The 22,006-nt window shown below is 41.9% G+C and overlaps 7 protein-coding genes across 7 annotated transcripts; 2 read left to right on the top strand and 5 right to left on the bottom strand.

Moving 5' to 3' along the window:
- Nucleotides 1-231: 231 nt before the first annotated feature.
- On the bottom strand, nt 232-4,688 carry LOC132783865 (importin-13). The gene is made up of 9 exons (XM_060789169.1): nt 4,381-4,688; nt 4,148-4,315; nt 3,759-4,087; nt 3,019-3,700; nt 2,363-2,962; nt 2,107-2,304; nt 1,904-2,041; nt 1,280-1,839; nt 232-1,215 (listed from the first exon to the last, which is right to left on the bottom strand). The coding sequence occupies exons 1-9, from the start codon at nt 4,543-4,545 to the stop codon at nt 1,122-1,124; spliced, it is 2,934 nt and encodes a 977-aa protein (XP_060645152.1). The 5' UTR covers nt 4,546-4,688; the 3' UTR covers nt 232-1,121.
- Nucleotides 4,689-4,830: 142 nt separating this feature from the next.
- On the bottom strand, nt 4,831-6,482 carry LOC132783870 (uncharacterized). Its single transcript, XM_060789176.1, is given in 4 exon segments — nt 4,831-4,999; nt 5,001-5,787; nt 5,842-6,278; nt 6,335-6,482. Coding segments are annotated over 4 exon segments (1,392 nt in total). The 5' UTR covers nt 6,377-6,482; the 3' UTR covers nt 4,831-4,873.
- Nucleotides 6,483-6,803: 321 nt separating this feature from the next.
- Nucleotides 6,804-9,169, top strand: LOC132783868 (actin-related protein 5). The gene has a single exon (XM_060789173.1). It carries the CDS (start codon nt 6,891-6,893, stop codon nt 8,871-8,873), a length of 1,983 nt encoding a protein of 660 aa, XP_060645156.1. The 5' UTR covers nt 6,804-6,890; the 3' UTR covers nt 8,874-9,169.
- LOC132783872 (proteasome assembly chaperone 2) lies at nt 8,849-9,767 on the bottom strand. Its single transcript, XM_060789178.1, has one exon. It carries the CDS (start codon nt 9,757-9,759, stop codon nt 8,926-8,928), a length of 834 nt encoding a protein of 277 aa, XP_060645161.1. The 5' UTR covers nt 9,760-9,767; the 3' UTR covers nt 8,849-8,925.
- A 237-nt stretch (nt 9,768-10,004) lies between these two features.
- On the top strand, nt 10,005-12,355 carry LOC132783869 (mediator of RNA polymerase II transcription subunit 17). The gene is made up of 4 exons (XM_060789175.1): nt 10,005-10,162; nt 10,220-10,958; nt 11,026-12,057; nt 12,114-12,355. The coding sequence occupies exons 1-4, from the start codon at nt 10,074-10,076 to the stop codon at nt 12,195-12,197; spliced, it is 1,944 nt and encodes a 647-aa protein (XP_060645158.1). The 5' UTR covers nt 10,005-10,073; the 3' UTR covers nt 12,198-12,355.
- LOC132785157 (uncharacterized) lies at nt 12,329-13,063 on the bottom strand. Its single transcript, XM_060791150.1, has 3 exons — nt 12,976-13,063; nt 12,508-12,806; nt 12,329-12,442 (listed from the first exon to the last, which is right to left on the bottom strand). The coding sequence occupies exons 1-3, from the start codon at nt 13,061-13,063 to the stop codon at nt 12,329-12,331; spliced, it is 501 nt and encodes a 166-aa protein (XP_060647133.1).
- A 1,100-nt stretch (nt 13,064-14,163) lies between these two features.
- Nucleotides 14,164-21,683, bottom strand: LOC132783871 (single-stranded DNA-binding protein 3). The gene is made up of 2 exons (XM_060789177.1): nt 20,783-21,683; nt 14,164-18,716 (listed from the first exon to the last, which is right to left on the bottom strand). Exon 2 carries the CDS (start codon nt 18,112-18,114, stop codon nt 16,762-16,764), a length of 1,353 nt encoding a protein of 450 aa, XP_060645160.1. The 5' UTR covers nt 18,115-18,716; nt 20,783-21,683; the 3' UTR covers nt 14,164-16,761.
- Nucleotides 21,684-22,006: the final 323 nt, after the last annotated feature.

Raw genomic sequence — 22,006 nt, 5'->3', positions numbered from 1 at the left:
AATAGTATGTATGTATGTATAATCGCTTGATCATCCCATATACAAATACAAATACATCATCAGCTCTGGAAGTGGGGCCGACGACAACAAAAGAGATAAACACACAGACTTGGACTATTGCTGGTCGTAGCTACTATTTCAGATATAAAGTAATTATATATAGACACGTATATATACACTTGTATACAACAACATACATATTTATTGGATCCGTGTCAGACAATTTAGAATTGAGATCCGCTGCTGCCAGGCACAAAACCCAGTCACTGATTTTACTACCACACACACACACGCCACATACATCTAAACATATTTATATATATATACGTACAAGTCCTGGCATTACACAGTCTCGCCTGGCATGGATCAACAACAAATACTTTAGAGCAAATATTTTCCAACTATTCTAGCAGTCGGTATTTTGCAGCAGCAAAAAAAAGCTGGTCAAAATTTATTGCCACCACTACCAAGTGCTGTACAGGCCAAGAAAATGAAAAGGCTTCATTTAGTTTATAGACACATATATATGTATATTATATATAGAGATGTATTTACATATTTTTGGCATATAATAGACACTTATGGAAAGTTGAAGAACAATAAAGAGAAAAGAGAATTTGATATAAAAACATAATGAAAACCTATATAGTGAAGGTAAAAAGCAAACAAATTTCCAATAAAAGGAAAACGGTGAAAAATCAAAGTTTTCTATAATGAATTAAATAATGAAATGAAAAAAAAATAATTACAAAATTTGAGTTATACACGCCTAAACAAAATTTTAAATAAAATGAGAAACTGTGTAATTAAAGGCATATAAAACAAAAGTGTGAACAATTTTTGTAAAATTATGAATAAAAGTTAAATCATGTCAAGAAACAGCCTTTTTTAACATATCCATCATACCATCATCATCTCACATAGACAGGCGATAAATACTATATCGACCTGTCCGATCACTTAGCACTATTAATTATTTGACATCATCCGAAAAAAAACAACTTAATAGCAAGGAACATTTACAGAGTGGCTTAATTACATTCATTATCGACTAATTTACGAAAAAGAGGACGTTAATTCATTTAGATATTTGGCCACTGAAGTTTTGCGTTACCCGCTACTTAATTCACTGGAACCTGAAGCGGCACAAGACCGCGTGTCTTTATGGCCAGCTCATTGAGATGTTGTTGCAGCATCCGCTTGTTGACTTTTACTCTGTGTGTAGAGAAACAAAAATATGTTAGAAGACTATAAAATGTATCAGAAATTCTTTACTTACTTGATGATGAGCGAAACGTAACGCGATTTCTCGGCATCACTGATCAGCTCAGTGGGAAAATTGGGCACTGCCATCACATTCCTTAGCCACACAGCCATTTCACCCGGATACTTTTTGTTGATGGCCAGTAAGACATCGGCAAACTTATCCACTTGCTGGCGAGGCGTCATATAACCCACGCAAATCATAATCGTGCGCATAATCTGCTCACCATTGGCCAGGATTACCTCGGTCATGTGCGGTTGGTTGCGGGATTGCATCACAAAGTGCGTGACAAACTGAATACCAGCCCGGATGGGTCCATTCTCGGGCAAGGTCATCGAGTGCTGGGCGTAGTATATGAGACGTTCGTATGCAATGGATTTATCTTCAAGCACTTGGGGCACCTTTTTGATGATTTGCGTGAGGCATGCGAAGAACATTTCCATGGTATCCGAGACATTGGAAAAGTTCTGCTGTGGCGTTGACTCGAATAGCTTAAAGCTGTGCGACACAAACTCCAGCAGCAACTGTTGCATCAACTGCCTGCAACTCTCCTCCTTGTAAAAGATAACGATGGCCTAGGAGCAAACAGAAAAAGAGGTTTTATATCTATATAACTGATTTCATCTTCTGGTTACGTACTGTCTTCGAAATTTCCAGTGTGGGAGCACAACAGCGAGTCTGAAAGCTTGCCACAATGAAGTAACACAGATCCTGCAACATGGGACGAAAGCTGCTTCTTAAATTCACAATTGCATGCTTTAATGCACTGCAAGCAGCCTGCCAAAAAAAAAGTAATTTCATTAGGTCAAATTGTGATAATATTGTATGCATTTTGAACCCACCTCTAGCACCTCGATTTCCTCTACCCACAGCTCAGCAATTAGCCGAAAAATGGGCATAGTTTTCTGCATGACCAACAACACAGGTTGCACATTATGCAGATCCTTGACCTCTTCGTCCAGATCCGTGTTGAGGGACGAGAACAGTGTCGAGATCATATTGAGCCGGAAAATTGTGCGTATTCGTGCTGCTGGCGTTGTCTACAAAAATAAATCCATTAACCATTTCTAAACAAATAACAAATGATTTCAAACTTACGGCACCAGCTTGACAAATTGTTTGCAGCTCCTCGAAACAGGGACTAACTATAATATCAAGATATACAGGTATCTTTTCCTGCGGCAACAAACTCATTAGCTTGCCAATGCTAAACATCAGACGCACCGAATCCGAGTTCTTCATGCGACCCGAACCAAGTGTTGCTTGGCAAGCATCGAGCAGCGGCTCTGCATATGGCTTCAACTGCAGTTGACAGTCGCGGCACAGTTCCTTGAGGCCTAATGTTGCCTGCGCGGACATTGTGGAGTTTAAACCACGCACAAGCAGATCAATAGCAGGCGGTATATAAGTTGGATTCTCCATTAGCCAGGAGCAGTAGGAGCCAATGGTCTCCAATGCGGTGCCCAGCAGTTTGTCATTTAGCTTATCGTAGGGTATCTCAGACAGCACTCTCATTAGTTTGGGTATCTGACGCGATTCCTCGCCGCCAAAGTGCTCGGCAACCGATTGAAACGAATAGATGCAGGCCTCCAGTTTTGTCCAGTGCGTAGGATGCGTCTGCAGCTCAGCAATGGCCTCATCGAGCATTGCGGCCAATATCTCCAGTATGTAATCGTGCAGCACATCATAGCAATACATCTGCAAATCGGCAAATATTACATTGAATTCATACTCGAAGCATTTCAGTTACTTACAAAAGTATCGGAGATATCTTGGCGATAGCAACGAAAGCATTCCAGGTCATCCGAGTTCCATTTGTCAATGGAGCTCTCATCCGGTTGCTCAGATTTGCGCACAAGAACGGTAGTTAAATGAGCATAGAGTGGTTTAATGTGCTCCCAACACTTTAACTTATCCTCCTCGACGGGCATGGCAAAGACATCGCCCTGCAACATATACCAAAAGGCCAAGGCCATGGTGCTACACGATTCCTCGACCGGATAAATGCCCGGCTTATCCGTGCACTGTAATATTTCATGAACCATGCGACTCCAAATGGCATTTAATTCGGGATCCGTGGCCGTAATACCGCTGAGAAACAGAGCCGAGTGTCGTTCCACAGCGGATACAAACAGCATATAGATATGCACAATAATATCCTCGTTATCGTTATCCCGTTTCCATTCCACTTGCGTGATATCGCACAATGAGTCCAAAAACATTTTGATCAGCACCGCCGCTGTCTTGGGGTAATTGTGACAATCAGGCTGCACAATGATGCTGACCATGGCTTTCAGACCCGTCTCGGCCAGCTCATTCTCGTCGGACGACATGCAACCCACACCTGATCGTATGCAGGGCCAATAACACTTGTTGACCACCTCCAGCAGGACAGCACAAATGCTGACACAACCCTCGATGGAGTAGCCGATGTTTCTGCAATTAACAATAAGACAATTGTTGCCCTCAACTACAACTTCAACGGGTCATTCACCTGATCCAGACGCTCACACATTTTACCGCACGCATCATGTTGGCAAATGTTTCGGTGTCCCATTCGAGGCTCAATTGCTGCTTCAAATATGCCTCCACAGTCTGCAGCACTAGCGGCACACGCTTGCCAATCTCACCACGCAATGTCACCCGTTTCACTGAGGTGTGAATGACTTGTGCCTCCTCTGGAATGCCGAGAAGCACCTCGAGCATAATCCATCGCTGGACCTCGGCACTAACATTGGGTATGCGTTGATTCTGAAAGGTATCAATCACCTCCTCAATGGCACATGGCCAATCTTCCAACATGTGCACGATGTATGCACTTAACTGAAAGTAAAGCATGATAAAGTTAGCGGGAAACAGCGGATAAATATCGGAAGCACTTACCGCTAGGCACAACCGATTAAGCACCAATTTGGGACCAGATGCGAATTGCACAATGGTTTCCAAGATCTTTTGTTTCAGTTCCTCGCGGTTTTCCGGCGGAACTTCGTTCCAATATTTCATCAGCTTTGAGTGTAGCGTAATTGCGCCAAAAAATTGCACCTCTTGACTCTGGCATATCAAAAGCGTCAAATGTTATAAAAAGGAGAATGTTGTGATTTGTTGATCACACTCACCTTGCCCAGCTGCATAAGCTGCCATGAAAATTGCCAAGCCTGTGGGCTGGCCTCGGCCTTCGTCAGCCATTCGTGTGTGATTGCCTGCTCCTGTGATGTGGAGCGATAGAAGACGACCACAGCCTCCTCCAATCGCGCAATATCGATGGGTTCCAGTTGTTCCATGGTTTAGCTGCCCTTCCAAATTTGCACAAGTCCAGCACTTTCAGCAGGACTTGGCGTATTTTTCCCTTTTTTTTTTATTTTTATTTTGATGCAAAAATTTACCTCTCCGCCTAGGGGTGGCCGCTAATATGAATATATCCACAATATCGATAACAAAGCTCTCACAGCTGCAAGAACTATCGACGTAGTCAAATGCTTATCGATTTGTTCCGCTTTGTGCAAAAGAACGCGCTCCCTTCAAAATATTACAATTCATATTCAAATAAAAACAAACTTTTCCAACATTTATTTTTAAATGCTCTTCGAGGTAAATTAAATGTTATATAATTTAATTGTTTAACTTGCTTTCAAACTGAAAAGTCAGTTTCCAGAAGCAGTACTTTAGCTTTAAGCCATTTTGCTGTATCAAATTCATGCTCTCTTGATCCACATAGAGAGCAAGTACTTCATTTTTTACACAAAGTAGTTAAGGCTTGCGAATCATACTCTTTGCTTTTCGGATCGAGTGAAGTACGCTCGACAACACACCATTTGCTGGTACACAATCCCGTGTTTTGCAACTCAAGCAGCTGAAATATATTTGCCAGTTCCTTGCCGTCAACCACTTGTGGCAATACCACTCGACACTTGGACAGACCAAAGTATTTGACAAAACTGCAGCACTTATAAGAGCTCAACATGCGTGCACCTTTTGCAATCCATTCGCATGTTTCATTATCTTCACACAGAACCCAAAGCTGATCGTCATATTCGGTGATTGAGAGCGATTCGCTAAAGTTGAGTTGTCCACAACTTTTCGACGATTCAAAGAGTCCATAGAAATGTTCCATTAAACGACCAAAATTCGAATTCTGCTCAGCAATATCTTTGTTGATAACCAGTGCATATTTGCGCTGTTCGGGTTTCATGGCAATGTAGGGAGCTGTTGGCTTCTCCACTACGTTGGGAGTTGAGTCCTTTGCAGCTGTTAGTTGTTGTTTTGTAGAAGCAACAAAACTGGCAGCTATGGGCTGCTCCTTTGAAATCTCAACATCGTTCTTTTTGGGAGCAACTGTTACCTGTGGTGACACTTTAACAACTGTGATCTGCGGTTCCTGGGTAGCAGGAATGCTCGCAACAGGAGCTGGAGGAGGTGCAGGAATTGCCTGTACAATTTGCGCCTGTTGCGTGGCTGTTGGTGCAGTTCCCTGGGTCACAACTGGGGATGCTGGTTTACTTCTTTCTTCCGTCGATTCGCTTACTCTAAAAGAAGATCCAAGTTTAAGAGGAAAGAAATTTATTAGATATTTGATTTACCTCTTTCTGCGCTTTGAACGGCTTTCGAATACACTGTTATCGCTGCTATCATCAGAGATATCGCTATCCGAAGTGGATGACGTAGAATATTCATCCGAATCGAGTTGCTCAATGTATTGTGGCAGTGTGTCGATGGGTAGCTTCTTGGCATTCGATGGCTGACTGAAGAAGTTGCTCTGATTGTCGCTTTCGTTCTTATTGTAGAATTGAAGAAAGCAATAGAACTTGTTGTTGGTATACAAAGAAATGGCAGCGCCATTCATCTTATCGCCATCAGTCTCCAGATTAACAACTTTGGCCAACTCATCACAGTTATCGAGTATGCGATCCATTCTTTGGATTACCTGTGCATCCACAGGTATGTTCACAAATGACTCCAAACTGGATTTCAAATTGTAAATGGTTGCTGCATCATCGATGCTGAAAATAAGAGGCTTCTAAGAAACCCATTAGTATTGATCAAAATCACTTAATTGAAACTCTTAAAACTCACCTTTGCGTTGTCTTGATCCTCTAATTTCACTTTCACAAACATTGTAATTATATTAAATAAATGAATTAAAAAATTGGAATAGATGGCCAATGTAAGCTAATTCTGCTCTAATGCGCACCGCAATTTCTTAAGAACAGTTATAATTACAGGGCTGCACAGTTGCAACCGAATTCCGCGCCAACTTTTACTTTGCAGTACGCTTTCGATCTCTAATCACGACTTTCTGTGTTGGCTAACATATCCAGCTGCTGTAAAACTATAAACTGAATATATTTAAAATCATATCATCATTTATTAGAGTTTTACGAAAATAACTAATTAGTTTACCTGAATGTTTTATATAGCTCTTAAAATATAGCTACTTACCATTTGAAGTCGATGTCAACACCGATAGGCCAATCGATATTTTTCCACTACCATGCAGCGTAATTATTTTTTCTTTTTGATGCTATAGTATTATTTTTCGTTATCGTTGCGGTCACACTGCTAGCGAGGTAAACATTGTGTGGTTGGTAAACAATCATTTTTTAAGATAGTTGCAAATTAATGAAAGAAAATGCCGGCGCATAAACGCGTCTTGGTGATAGACAATGGCTCCTACGAGTGCCGCGTTGGCTGGCATGACTCCAAAGAGCCTGAGTTGCGTTTTCGCAATGTGCTGACCAAACCACGCAAGGATCGCAAGAAAGACAACAATCAAGCGACGGATGCTTTGGCGCCGCCTACAGGAGCAACAGCAGCTCAAGACGAATGCAAGGGCAATGGCGAAATACAAGTGGGCAATGATATCATCAATATTGAAGCCGTACGAGCTCATCTTAAATCACCTTTTGAACGCAATGTAATCACAAACTGGAATCATCAGGAACAAATCTTCGATTACATATTCACCAAGATGGGTTACGAGGGCAAGGAAAGCATTGGAAATCCCATTGTGCTCACCGAAGCATTGGCCAATCCCAATGTCTGTCGTCGCCAAATGAGCGAGCTGCTCTTCGAGTGTTATCGCGTGCCCGCCGTTTCCTATGGCATCGATGCACTCTACAGCTGGCAACAGCATCAGCAGCAGCATAAGGGTGTCCAGGATGCACTCATTCTGTCTTTTGGCTACAGCACCACACATGTGATACCCGTGCTCAATGGTCGCATGCAAATTGAGCATGTGCGTCGCTTAAATGTGGGCGGCTTTCACATCATCAACTATTTGTTCCGGCTAATGCAAATGAAGTATCCGGTGCATTTGAATGCCATCACCAGTCGCATGGAAAAGCTGGTGCATGAGCACAGTCACATCGCACTCGACTATCAGGAGGAGCTACTTAAGTGGGCACAACTGGATTACTATGAGGCGCACATCATGAAGATTCAACTGCCCTACAATCCAGTTACTGCCAGCAATGCTTTGCTCACCGCCGAACAGAAGCAAGAAAAGCGACGCGAATTGGCACTTCGTTTGCTGGACATTAAGAATCGTCGGGAGCGCGAGAAACTTCAGGAGGATGAGGAGCAATTGCAATTGCTGCGCAAGCTGCGTTTGCTCTACGAACAGCAAAAGATGCAGAAATTTGAACGCGCGTTGCAGCAGCAGCAGATCAGTAATCTCGAGGAGCTGGACAAGCTACTGACCACTGTGCAGTCTCGCATTAAGCGAGTCAAGGAGCGTGCCTCGGCGCCCCCGCGACCCAGCAAGCAGCAAGACAAGTTGGACAAGATGCCCAAGCCGCCCGAAGGCGTGCCACAAGCACAGTGGCTGGCCGAGTTGCGTGGTAAAAGGGAGGAGCTGATGCGTCGCAAGCAGGCGCGTCAACAGCAACGCACCGAACAGGGAAAGCGACATACCCATGCCGCTCAAGAACGAATGCGGATCATCTCAACACTGGCAGCTCGAAGCGAGAAACGGCGCAAAGTCAACAACGGTGATGAGGAGGATGATGGCTTTGGCATGAATGACAACGATTGGGATGTGTACAAGCGCATCAATCGCTACAACGATGACAGCGATTCGGATGCCGAGAATGAGCAGCTGCTCGAGTTCGAGAAGATCCTAAATCACTACGATGCCAACGGTGATGATGCACAGAATGCAGCAATGCAGGCGTTAAATGCTGCCGAAAATTATCAACTGCACTTTGGCGTGGAGGCGATACGTGTGCCCGAGATACTCTTCCAGCCTAGCATGATTGGCTGCTCGGAGGCAGGATTAGCCGAGCTCATTGCTTTTGTGCTGAAACTATTTCCAGCTGAGGAACAACAACGTCTGGCGGATCATGTATATTTAACGGGCAGCTGCGCACAGTTTCGTGGCCTAAAAGCGCGACTGGCCAAAGAGATGATGGAACTGCGTCCTTTTCAGTCTAGTTTCGCTATCTACGAGTCGCAGGATCCAGCGCTGAGCGCCTGGCTAGGGGCTTGCCTACAAGCCAGGGAGCCAAAATTCAGCGAGGTGTTGACCACGCGTTCACAGTACGAGGAACAAGGCGGCGAATATTTCAAGGAGCACAGGGCAAGCAACAGTTATTATCCTACACCAAAAGATTAGGCATTTATTATAGCTGTACTATATCACATGACCAGAATAAATGTTTATAATGCTAAAATAGTAACTCGGTTACATCGTTGCCAAACAATAGATTCCACGACGAAGGCAACGTCAACTTAAACTTGCCATCTCCAGCATCACTCGCGACTCGCAACTTTAAAAAGTCGCCACACAACTCGTTCAGCTCACGCACAATCAGCTTGGCATCCGTGGAGTTATCGCCCTCAAGTAGATAACGGAACAGCAGCATGCTAGGCACTTGGGCATCCTCGAATGCCTTGTACAACTGCAACGCATTGCCGCCACCAAAGATGTGTTCGCCAGTGTGTTCCTGCCACTTGACTAGTGCCTGATCGCCCAACTCGGTGGCATGATCCGTTTTGAATTTGTCCGTGGCACGATATGCCCACGGTGAGCCCTCGATGACGCGACGCTCGAAGCCAAAACTGCCGCTTAAAATGATGACACGACGTGCTCCTTTCAGCAGTGTGACAAATTCATTCTGAAAACGTTTCGTCTGCCTGGAGATGAAGGGAGCCCTGAACTGTACAACCAACAGTTTGTCCTCCGGCGATTCGTAGAGCTCACAAGAGGCGACACACTCGTTGGGTTCGTGTTGATAGGCCGAGGGTCCAAATACCGGTATTAAGGCTGCATGGGACAAGCTTCCAATGCGTTTTAGTTTCTTAGAGGCGATCAACAGGTCGCAGGCCAATTGAGCGGCATTACCCACACAAATGCTGGGTATAATGATGGTGTAATTGTCCACATTGAGTGTTTGTGATTTGTCTTTAAGCAGCAACATGATTCCTTGCTTTAATTGGATGCGAGTCAGAAAATTTAAAGTCAACAAAATATGAAAGTAATGTAGCAGCAGTGTGACCATACTACATTATTCCAAACAGTTCGATTTCTCGAAAATATCGATGCTATTGGCGACCCATATAAATAATAAGTTAAAAATGTCCTTTAGCAGACGTATGTTAGTTTATTACAAGTTAACTTAATTTAAAAAATATCGCTTTATTTTTTCCGTAATTTTTGCCTGGCTAAAACGAAAAATTTTAAAAGAATGGATTTTTTTCTGGTATATGTTCCCATGTAGCCGCCGGTCACACTAAAAGCAGCTCTGTTAGTGTATTTTGTTTTTTTGCGTTTGCAAAAGCAAATGCCCGGCTCTTGGAAGATTGGTGCAGAAAGATGTCCAACTCGGTGAATATATCGGTAGAAACAACATGCGAGAATCAAATACGTGAAATTGCCTACGATGGCACAGAGCTCTATCAACCGTAAGTGGTGCCCGAATTGTAAATGTAGCATTTTCATCTCAACAAGTTGCTTCGTAGCCCGCCGACGCTTTCGGAGAGTCTTGCAAAATGTGCGGCTCGCATTGATTTCAGCAAAACGTCACTAGACAATATAAAAAAGGAAGAAAAATCCGCAGCTGCAGCCGCCGATGATGACAATAAGGATGCAAATCAGTTTCAGGAAAGTTTGTGGCCCTGGGATGCGGTGCGAAATAAACTCAAAGATGCTTATACCGAAATCTGCGTGCTAACGGATGTCATATCGATTGCAAAAGATAAGCGCTATTTAGTATTGGATCCTCTGTTGGAGGAGCCCGATGACACCAAGCCCATTGTGCAGGTTTATAGTCGCAAAAAGGCCATTTCTCAGGCCGCCCAAGTGCTGCTCGGTGGTGCCGAAAGGATTCGCAACGCGCACAGTGAGCAACGCAGTCGTAACGTTTCCGACTTTCATATTGAGCTGCTGCGTTTGCGTCAGAATTGGCGACTGAAAAAGGTGTCCAATGCCATCATTGGTGATCTTAGCTATCGCACAGCGGGCTCCAAGTTCGGCATGAGTGGAACCTTTGAGGTGACCAAGGCAGAGGATGCGCTGGACGACGAGAACTCAGGGAATAACACGGGAGGCTCGGCGAATTCGAGCAGTAGCAGTAGCAATAATGGCATGCAGCTGAAGGCAAGCTCGGCATTGAGGGTTATTGTACCCTCCGAGCTGCAGGGCGTCGCTTACATTAAGGTCATCACACAGAAAGATCAAGAGGATCTATGCACAGCACAGGTGCCAAACCATTTAACCCTCTTTTATTCCATTCCAAATGCTCACTTTAATCGTACATTATTTACAGGTGAATCTAATGGGTCATGGACAAAATTTAACAGCTCAGGTTGGAGTCTGGCAAAAGACGTTGGAGTTTGCCCAGAACGTGCTCTTCTGCAAGGAACTCTTCGCTCAGCTGGCTCGTGAAGCCATTCAGCTGCAAGCGCCCATTCCACACGTTGTCATTGGCAATCAGATACGTGCCACGCTGCTGCCCAACATACAACTCATTATCTCGCTGTGCCACTCCACGAGCTTCGATTCCAGTCAACCGGCACCCATCAACGATCACGATCATGTGCTCGAGCATTCGCTGCATCAGCTGCTGCGCGAGGTGCACTACAAGAACTCACATCATCCGTTTCCCCATCCAGCCAGCGCTCCTCTCGGGCCCAGCAAGAAACGCATGCTTGCGGGACCCACAGCTGCCGATCGTGATGCGTTGCTGGACATGACCAAGACCCAAACGATACTGGAGCAAATCATTGCACAAGCTCAGCATATTTTTATGCGCAAGCGCACACAATATGTATTGGATACATTGGCGCGTGATGTCAAGGATCCGCAAATTGTGTCGCATTGGAATGCCATGAACAGTCCAACGATGTCGTGTGTCAAAATTAATATTGTAACGCATGGCTACGATGCCATTGGACGCACTTCGCTGGTCATTCATGTCAAGGAGCGTTCGCTGAAATGCATTTGTCGCGATGGACGAGTTATGCGGCTGTCCTACGAACCGCAAGAGTTGCGTGATCTAATACTCTGTCAGATCAATTCACACCAGATCAGTTGTCTGGTGAGTCTGGCACGTTGCATGGCCTGGACGGTGCTATCGAACAGCAATCATCTGGGTATTGGCAAAGTGGAACCGTTGGGCAATGCCAGCTCCTGTTTGCTGGCGTCGCCCAACAGCGATCGCATGATTGCTGTACAGATACGTTGCGATCCGCAGATTGATGTTAAGGTTTATATAGCTCGCAGTCCGCGGCAGGACTTCTTTCCCAGTCCGTTGGTGCCGGAGAAGTTCTGGGAGAATCTTGGTGGCAATTTCAAGGAGGTAAGCTAGTGCTTTAGTCAGTTTAGTGCAGTTTGTTAACAATTCATACTTTGCAGGTGCGCTTCGACAAAATCGAGGGCAAGAGTTTTCTCAATAAAATGGAATTTCTGATGGCATCGCTGACCAGCAACACGGCATGATTAAGTTCGATCTAGCAACTAGCATTATTATTATTTATATGATTATCAAAACAAGCGTTACTTAAGTAAGCACACAACACACAGAAAGTATGTACAAGCGTTGATTCAGGATGCAATTAAAGACAGCAGCCTTAGCGCTGCATGTTGTAAAGTCCAAAGTTGTTTCTCGGTGGATGCGGCGCCTGTTGTGGCTGCAACATGCTAATCGTGTCCTCTAAGCTAACCACATTGGCGCGATTCGTGCTCTAAGATTTAAGATTAAACTTAAATTGCAAATACAATTTAAAATGTAATTAAGAACAGAACTCACCCAGCGCTCTAGATCACAAAAGCTGATGTCATAATGTTGCGGAGCATTGCTCAACGGCTGTAGCAGCATCACTTGCGGCTGTGCCACACGCAAATACAGGCCACGATTGGTGGAGAACAAGACGGGAACTCGTCGAGCTGGTGCCGAGCCGGCACCATTACCAGCACCAGCAATTTGTCGATACGTTGGCAACGTGGACGATGCCACCGTTGGTCCAATGGCGTTGATGTCGTCTTCAGCAGAAGCTGATGCACTTTGGTTGCGCGCACAGCCGAGGCAGCTGTAGAGACAGGACGCCACTTTGTTGCATTGACTTTACATTAAATAATAGATGCGACCGAACTGCATTTAGTTATTAACAGCAACTGCAATAATGTCATTTATTGATTTTACTTTAGACGGTCAACGGCGACAACGACGCTATCGCCACTGTCCACACCTGACCAATGCTCAACCAAAGCAATTAACTGCCATATGGATTTTTGTGTGTGCCGGCGGTGTTGCCCCGACAACGCGCCACACTGCCACCAACTAAGTGCTTGCCCCTCGATTTCATCGTAAAAAAAAAAAAGCAAAACAAAAAACAAACACCGTGCGTGTGCCACGGCAATTTAGTAGTCGGTGTCTCTGATTGGGTCTGGAATTGGTATTGAGATTGGGATTGGAAAGGGGTTTGGTCTGGGATAGCAAAAGCACGCATTCAATATGAAAATTATGCAATTAAAAAGCAACAATCGCCAGATCAGGCAATGGCCTGCTGATGAGTTATTAACAGACTCGAAAGTCTATTTTCAGCTTTGTTTCAAGTTGAATTTAATTGCTTTTCGTGTACACAAAAAGGTATTGTAATTTAAGTTTTAATTCAATAATTGATGAATTGCAACAAAGTTCGGATAGCCCAATTTTGTAGAGGATTCTATAAATATGATCTACATAATGTGACGAAAAAAAAAATGACTTAGTGTGGATTGGAATTAGCTGGAAATGTTCGATTATCTAAAATAAATGGAACACTTCTGACACATACAAATTAAATTATTAATCATTAAATAATGAGTTAAATAGTAGAATATTCAAGCCTATTTTGAAAAGAAAATGTTTAAATATCTATGATCTAAATAAATTATTAAAATGAATTCCAATTACTATGATTAGACTTTAGGGATGATTATAATGTAATTCGTTGGAAATTGAAGATAATCTTTAATAAATCGAACACCCTAGAAATGAATGCAAATGAAAATTAAATTTCAGCAATATTAATCACCAATAAATGTGAATTAAAAAAAAAATTTAATATACACTGCAGCTAAAATACGAATTCTCATCATTTATAAATGCAAAGAGGGTTTTTCATTTACTTTTTACAAATATTGTTTTAAAACTTTATTTCATTTTATATTATATTGTTGTTTTTGTTTCGTGTTGTGTACTTGTAAATTGTATAATTAACACTAAAATACTTATTTAAACATAATTTTTTGTGTTTTTTGTTTTGTTTTTTTTTTATATTATTATTTTTATATATTCAATTGGGGGATTTTTCAATTTTTTTTGTCGTTTTCCATTTTGTATTAACCTTTTTGCTGTTTTGTTTTTAAATGTTTCAATTTGTTGCTGCTGTTTCCATTTTTGTGTTTTTGTTTGTTGTTTCTCTGTTTCTCTGTTTACTAAACGCCGCGCCGCATTACACATTACATACATTTATATAGATCCAGCAAATTGAAACGCTTAAAACTTAAAGCGTTGCAGATATATATAATAATAAATTTAACTTAAATACTATTTAAGTTTTGTTGCTTTCGCATTCGCTTCGCATCAATTCTATCATAATAATTCATGTCATCAATTTGTTGTCGCTTACATATTTTCAAATTCCGACACATTAAACATATACATACAATATTTAAAATAGAATTTCTTTCTTTTATCATTTCTTTTTTCCATATGTTAAATTATTTTATCAATTGATTTGTGTTTGCTTTTTTCTCTTTTCTTTTTTCGTTTCTGTTTTGCTGTTATTATAATGTAAAGAATTTTATTTTGATTTGTGTTTTATAGTTTAGTTTCGGATTTGACGCTTATAAATTAGCATTGAAATCTAAATTCTACGGATTCTTGGTTTTATTTCTTATTAATTTGAATGTGCTGTGTCGAGAAAAAGATGCAAGCACAGACATATACTATTATTATAATTATTATTTATATTATTTTAATATATATATATATATGTATATACTACAAATATATATTTTTATGCATAATATTAACATTAGCTGTGCAGCCACAGCCAACATTAACTAACTTTTGTACAGCTTTATAAGTATTTTCTTCTTTTTTTTTTTTGTTTTGTTTTCTGTGTGATATTTGTGTTGAAGTAAACTTTTCATTTAGGTTAGGTTGCTACATTTGTTGCCTGCTGCCTTTAAGTAATTAATAATTAATATATATATATATATATATATTATGTATATATATATATTTGTTATATGCATATTAAACAGCTAATTCTTAGAGTTATATATGCGTAGCTATTTTGCAATAAATATGTGCATACAATGCGCCACAATCTGTTTAATCTGTATAAGTATTTATTTATACTATATATATTCATGTTTTATTTCGCTGCCCTAATGCACAAAATGTCGACATCGAAAGAATTGGTTTTATTCAGAAATCGAAACAAGTGCACGAAGTGTTGTTGTTGTCGTTCTCCAAAAAAAAACATAATAATGAATAAATCATAAATATTGCTCGATTTGCCAGTTGGCAGTTGAAGGAACTTAATTAACAATTTTTGTTGTTGTTGTTTTTTAAAAATATACAAAATACAGATACAATATATAGAAGTACAATTTACATCGTGCATAAAACATAAAACTACAAACAACAAAGACGAAGGCGAAGAAGACGACGACGACAAAAGTGCCATGAAGAAGTTTACAATTTGTTGTTTAATTCAAAATTAAAAACACAAAATTAAAACTCCCAGCTCAACACACAACCACAGTTATGTGATTGTGTTAAAGAGACTACATATACATACATGTTTAATAATGCTAACTATCCTCGTTCTCTTTCTACTCCCGACTCCTTCATATTATAAATATTTTATCTTCAATTTTTTTTTTTGCTTCTGTTGTTGCATCCTCTCAATGTTGTGCTGCCTTTAAGACATGCTTAACAAAAAATTCTCATTTCTTTTACCATTCTCTCAAATTTCTACAATACAATATTATTATTAATATTTATATACTTAGCTTGTATATATGTATATATCTATATAAGTATATGCAAAAATCACACAAACAGAAAATGTACATAGATGGTGTAGCTATTAAATATTCCATTAATGCAAAGCGCAAGTAAAAATTGTTAAATTGCTAAAATTAGTAGACAGACTGTGTGTTTGTGTTGGGTGAGTAGTGTGTGTTTGTTTATATATGTGTATGTGTGTGTGTGTGTGTGTAAATGGAGGCTATCGTGTTGACTTGTTGCAACTAAACTAATCAGAAGACTTGCTACAAAGAACTTATTATTGTTGTTATTGTTGTTGCATTTAACATTACATTTAAGTATTATTTGCTTATGTTTGTTTCCACATTCATTTCTTCATTAACCGCCCACAAACCGCTGGCGTTGCCACCTGGTCGCAATTGTAACCGTTTCTAAACGGTTTTTTGAAATTGGAATTTGAATTGTGAGTTTGAAATATTTGTTTTGTTTTTGCTTTGCTTATAATTTCTGTTTTTGCTGCTGTTCGGTTTACAATTTTACATATTTGCTTTTTGTTTTTCGCTTTTCTTGATTTTTAGACTATTACATATAATAATTACTTTACTTGTTTCCGTTTTTTTTGTTTGTTTTTGTTAATTTTTTCTTTTTGTTTACTTTTACTTTATGCTTATGTACCAAGGATTTTCACTACCGTGTTATTTAGAAATTGAGTTCCTTTGCAAAATGCGCACCAGGATTGTTGCCAGATTGGTTGTTGTTGTTGTTACTACTGTTGTTGTTGTTGTTGCTGCTGTTGCTGCCGTTGTTGTTGGTGTTATTATTGCTACTGGCACCGCTGTTGCCGCCACTCAGCAAATTTGAGGCTGCCGCACCAAGCGCCGCTGCTGCTGCTATTGATGCTGCTGTTGTTGAGCTGCTCGTCCCGCTGCTGTTGGATGCGGCAGCGGCAACCACAGCTGCCACTGCAGCTGCTACCGTATTGAGATGTTGCTGATGCTGCTGTTGCTGGTGATGTTGTTATGGCATAAAGTAGTCCGGATGATCTGTGTCTTTCTCAAACCGTTTAGCTTCCTCGTGCATGCTTTCCTTGATTTTTAGTATAGCCGCCGATTCGGTTTGATCGTTTTCTCCTGGGCCTCCAAAGCCCCCAAGATTGTAGTCGCCCATGCCGCTGCCAGAATCCTCGCGCGGCGTTCCCGGTCCACCATTAGCCGGTGAGTTCTTCATGCCATCCAGTCCTGTGCCATCGGGTCCGCCGCCGCCGCCGTTAAGTACGGGACCCATTGAATTGGGTCCACCGCCCATGGGACCCATGCCACCAGGGCCGCCACCACCTCCGCCGCCATCAGGACCGCCGCCCATGGGGAATTCTGGTTTCATTAATGAGTACATGCTGTCGCCGGGTCCGCCAACCGGACCGCCTTGCGTATTATCCTGCGGTGAGGGCATGATGGGCGTGCCTGGTCCGGGGGGTCCATTCGATCCAGGTCCAGGTCCATAATTGCCCGGCGACGATGATGAGTACGCATTCATGGGCGCCGATGCATTTGGCTGCCATTGCGGCGGTCGTCCGCCTCCACCGCCCATGCCCATGGGCGGCATACCGCCCGGACCACCGGGCGCTGGACCACGCATGCCACCTGGTCCGCCATAGCCCATGGGACCCATGCCGGGACCACGCGGCGGATTCATGCGTGGATTCATGGGACCCATGCCACCACCGGGTCCCGGTCGTGTAGGGTCCATGCTGTTCGGCATCATCGGTTGGCCGGGCGGGCCATTAAATTCATTGCCCATGCCCTGCATGCGTACGCCGGGCCGCGGGCCACCCGGATACCTCGGACCACCCATAAACGGGGGCTGGCCGGGCATCATTTGCGATGGCGGCGGCTGTGGACTCGAGGCATGCGTTGGCGGCGACGGCCGCATTGTCGAATTCGGGAAAAAATTGGGACCCATTGGTCCGCCGGGTCCCATGGGGCCGCCATCGCCACCAGGCGGCATTTGGCCAAGCGGGCTGGGCGCCGGGCCACCGGCATTGTGTGGTCCACCGGGTCCAATGCCATTCACACCGTAGCCGGAGCTGACGAAGCCGTAGTCATGGAAGGCCTTGGCCTCAGAGCTGTGATCGCACTGATCGCGACGTTCGGGCGCCGCACAGTACAGATCCCAGAAGACACACCACCAGGTGTGAAGGAATCCCGGCGGTTCACCGAGCGTTATGTTCTTCTCCCATCGGATCTCGGAGAGGAATGTCTGTGCCGCCTTTTGGGCGCCCACGTGCAGCAGATATTCGTACACATAGAGCGCCAGTTTTTCTCTGGCCTGCGCATCTGACGGCACGGCGGATGTCTTCGATTTTCCGTACATTATGTTTGTTGTTGTTGTTCTAGTTGTGATGTGTTTGTTATTGTTGTTGTTGTTACACTTTTCGCGCTTATTCTGCTGCTGTTGCTGTTGTTCTGGAACTTCTCCAACTTCCACTTTAACTTTATTTAAATTTTGTTTTTTTTTTTATTTACTCCTCTCTCTGCGCCTTCTCCAGCGGCTGTTGCGCGCTCGTTTCGCTTTTTGGTTGCTGCTCTGCTGTTGCTGATGCTCTTCCTCTTCTTATTGCTGTTTTTGTTGTTGCTACTACTGCGCTGCTGCTGTTGTTGTTGTTGTGTTATTTTTTATAATTGGCGCTCAGATCTCGGCGCTGCTCACGCAGCCGTTCTCCGCCGCTCTATTGCTTCCACCATTTTGATATTTTATTGTTTTTATGTGTTGTGTTTAACGCTCGTTCGTTCGAAAGCACACGGCAAAAAAATCACTTTATGCCTTCTACTTTGATTTTTACAATAAACTTTTAGCGCGCTCGCTGCCTTGACTTGCTTGCTGCTGCTGTCGCCACTTCTTCGCTTTACCGTTTATTTTTCTGTGTTTTTTTCAGGTATTTTGCCTGATTGTTGCTGCTTCTTCTTGCACAACCACTGAAAACAGAAGAAAAAAAAACAGAAACAGATATAAGCAAAGAGAGCCAAATGAGTGAGTATGCGTGCGTGTGCATGTATGTGTGTGTTGCAAAAACTGTATGTGTATGTGTGTGATTGAGTGCGGCTGCGGCTTGAGCGCGTGTGAGAGAGAGATAGAGAGGGAGTGCGCGCATTGTCGACAAAACGGCACAAGTGCTACACTGTTCACCAAAAGAAATCGTACACGTGACAAACTGTCAACGCCTGTAATATTTCTTTGAAAACATTTTAATAATTTAATGGGATGCATGTTAAATATCATCGTCGAGGGAGACATAAAAAACAAGAGCATTAGCAATAAAAATCCATTTTTGATTGCCAACTTGTGGTGTGCGCTAACTTTCAGCATAGACGTTAGTGCGTCGTTTGCTGCTCGTCGTATGTTCCCCTATTTGCTCACCAGGTGAGTGAGTGAGTGATGCTCAGTTTGTAGGTTGGAAAAGGCAAGGAACAGAAGAGAAGAGCAAGACAAGAGCAAGCAAGCAGCGTAATCTGCTGCTGCTGTCGCTGCCGCGCGTTGCTGACTGTCAAATGCTGCTTATATTCAAATCAAATTTCGTGTACACTGTGTGTTGTCGTGTACAGTGGAGCAAGAGCGAGCAGCATCATAGATTTTACCTTTTTATTGACAGCAAACGACAAGCGTGGCGATAACATAACATCCAACAACAGAGGGAAAGGAAAGGGGTGCTGTTGGGGGACAGGTGCATTGCGATATTGACAGCAGTTACTAGAACAGAAAAGCTGTAACTGCAGCTACTTCAACTGCGATCTCAATGACGTTTACATAAGCCATATATCATCACTATCAATACAAATACAAAGTTTTCACTGCCAATTGTTCCTCGGTTAACACAGACCCTTTTCAAGAAACTCAAGAGATTTCGGGAAAATTCAGTTTGATGATAATGGTATACAAATAAGAATTCTTTTAAAAGAATGTCGGATAACCTCAATTGGATAATTACCAGACTAGCATAAGAATAAAATTTAAATGTAGTATTATTTATGAAGTCAACTGATTAGTCAATTTATTATAATACAATTAATAACAATTAGAAATAAATTTCAAATGCATTTCCATTTAGGAATTGTTTATATTTTCGTTAAATTGGGTAATGACGATAAATTTGAAAAAAATAAAGAAATTAATTTTTAACTTTATATACTAAATCTGTTTTGCTTTTGCGAAAATCTTGGCACTGGACCCTTAATTTTGTACCATGTTGCTTAGGACGATATTTTCCAATAACGTTAATCGAGAACCAAGTGTACTTAATTTCTTTAAATTACGAATTGGATTTGTTACTATAAGATTATCACACAAACAACAGCCTGTTTGATTCTATTTACAATATAAGCTCAGTCTTATTGAGAATGTATTCACATTATTGTGTGTTGTTCATTTGACACTAATTTGTAGAATTGACATAGTTTTGTGAAGAGATGCTGTGCACAACAAACAAACATACAAATAATTCACGCATTGCACACAGGTAAAAGTTACTTTGTGTTTACTGTCGTTTCTTTTGGGGGAACCTATTCAAATTTTTAACTACATCACGATTCGTTTGGCAGCTACACTTTTTTTTCTTTCTTTTTTTAAGTAGTACTATTTTCCATTGCTGGTTTCTTCTGGGCTGCTTTCGATGTTGTTGTTGTTAATCAACAGCAGCAACATCTCAGCATGCTGGATTTCTTTTCTACGAGGGACTAGAAAATACCGGTCGAAATGTTGGCGTCGACGCTGGCGTCGCCCAAACAGTAGTAAAAGTATGTAAGTATATTACATACGCGATACGATACTATTCGATACCGTTGTTGCTGTTGTCTTCACTAGACAGGAGAAGACAACAAGAACATGAACAACAACAAAGGTATCGTATTGAAGACGTCATCAAATTTCGTACGCGGGATTTCTTTCTCTTCTGTTCTCTCACACGTTCTACATTTTACTATACGGAATTTACATTCACAAACATACGTACAGATTGTTATTGTTGTTGCCGCTTTTGCATACGCACCTTGTATTAAACTATTTCGTAGATATTATTTATGCATATGTATTTGTATTTATTATGTAGTTGAGCTGCTGCTGGCAAATGTTTTTATTGTTGTGGTCTCGCTGCTGATTGCAATTTTATCACAAAATCAACACAAAAAGAGAGGGCGCTCACGGGGCGGGTAGAGTGACAGGCGGCAGGGCAGGGGATGGATGGAGGATTGCGAGTGAGAGTAAGAGAGAGCACAAAATACGGAATTTTATTACAATTTCATTGATTTTTCGTATTTGCGGCGCCCTCATATGTTTTCGCGCAACATATATATATATTTGAAATTATATATGTATATGTTTATATATATATAACTGTTTATTATTAAACCGCGCGCCTGTAGACGTTTTTTTTTATTTAATTTTTTTGCACCAATTCTCAAAGTTGCGCTAGTATTTGGATTTGCACAAGTATGTGTATGTTTTAGTGTGTGCGAGTGTATATGCGTGTGTTTTTAATTTCTTTTCTAAACACACTTTTCGCCTCGCTTGATTGTTGTTGTTGTTGCTGTAATTTTTGCAAGTTTCTCTTTACACGCTTTTCATTCACACTGCGCTTTGTCCGTGTATTCGTCGTCGTCGTTGTCGACGATTGCTTTTACTGCTGCTGCTTCTTCTTTCTCCACTAAAAATCGGCTCTTTTTTGCCTGTACGACGAAATTTTCTCGGCGAGTTATTGCGTTGAAATACATTTTAAATGCATTTCATTTCATTGGCAAATACTGCGTTCACATTTTCACTTGGATTTTATTATGGATTAATTCGATTTTTACACAGTAAAATGATTTGTATAAATATTTTCACTGCTACAAGTTGCGCTGTCGTCGTCGTCGTCGTCTTCTCGTCGTCGCGTTTCAAATGGCGAATGTGGTGGGAAGAAACGAACAAACCAACACTTTTTCTGCTCATTATTTTGATAAGTGCTTTGCGCGTTGCCACGCTAGTCGTCTCGCTTGCACGCACATTGTGAATATCGGGCTGCCAGACTAATAAATAAAGCAGAACATTAAAAGAAAATCGCTAAGCATTTGCTCTGAGCAGTCGAGGCAATCATAATTTCCAAGCATAAATTTAAAATGTTACAAATATTCTAATTTGGAAACGTAATTCTATTCAATATTAAAAGAAACCAGAGCTTTTGACCGGCTATAATTGGTCTGGCAGCGCTGATTCTCCGGCATTTTACTCATTTTGT

Source organism: Drosophila nasuta, chromosome 2R, assembly GCF_023558535.2.
Source record: "Drosophila nasuta strain 15112-1781.00 chromosome 2R, ASM2355853v1, whole genome shotgun sequence".
NCBI classification, from domain to species: Eukaryota; Metazoa; Arthropoda; class Insecta; order Diptera; family Drosophilidae; genus Drosophila; species Drosophila nasuta.
This window is presented reverse-complemented; position numbering and strand designations above follow the sequence as displayed.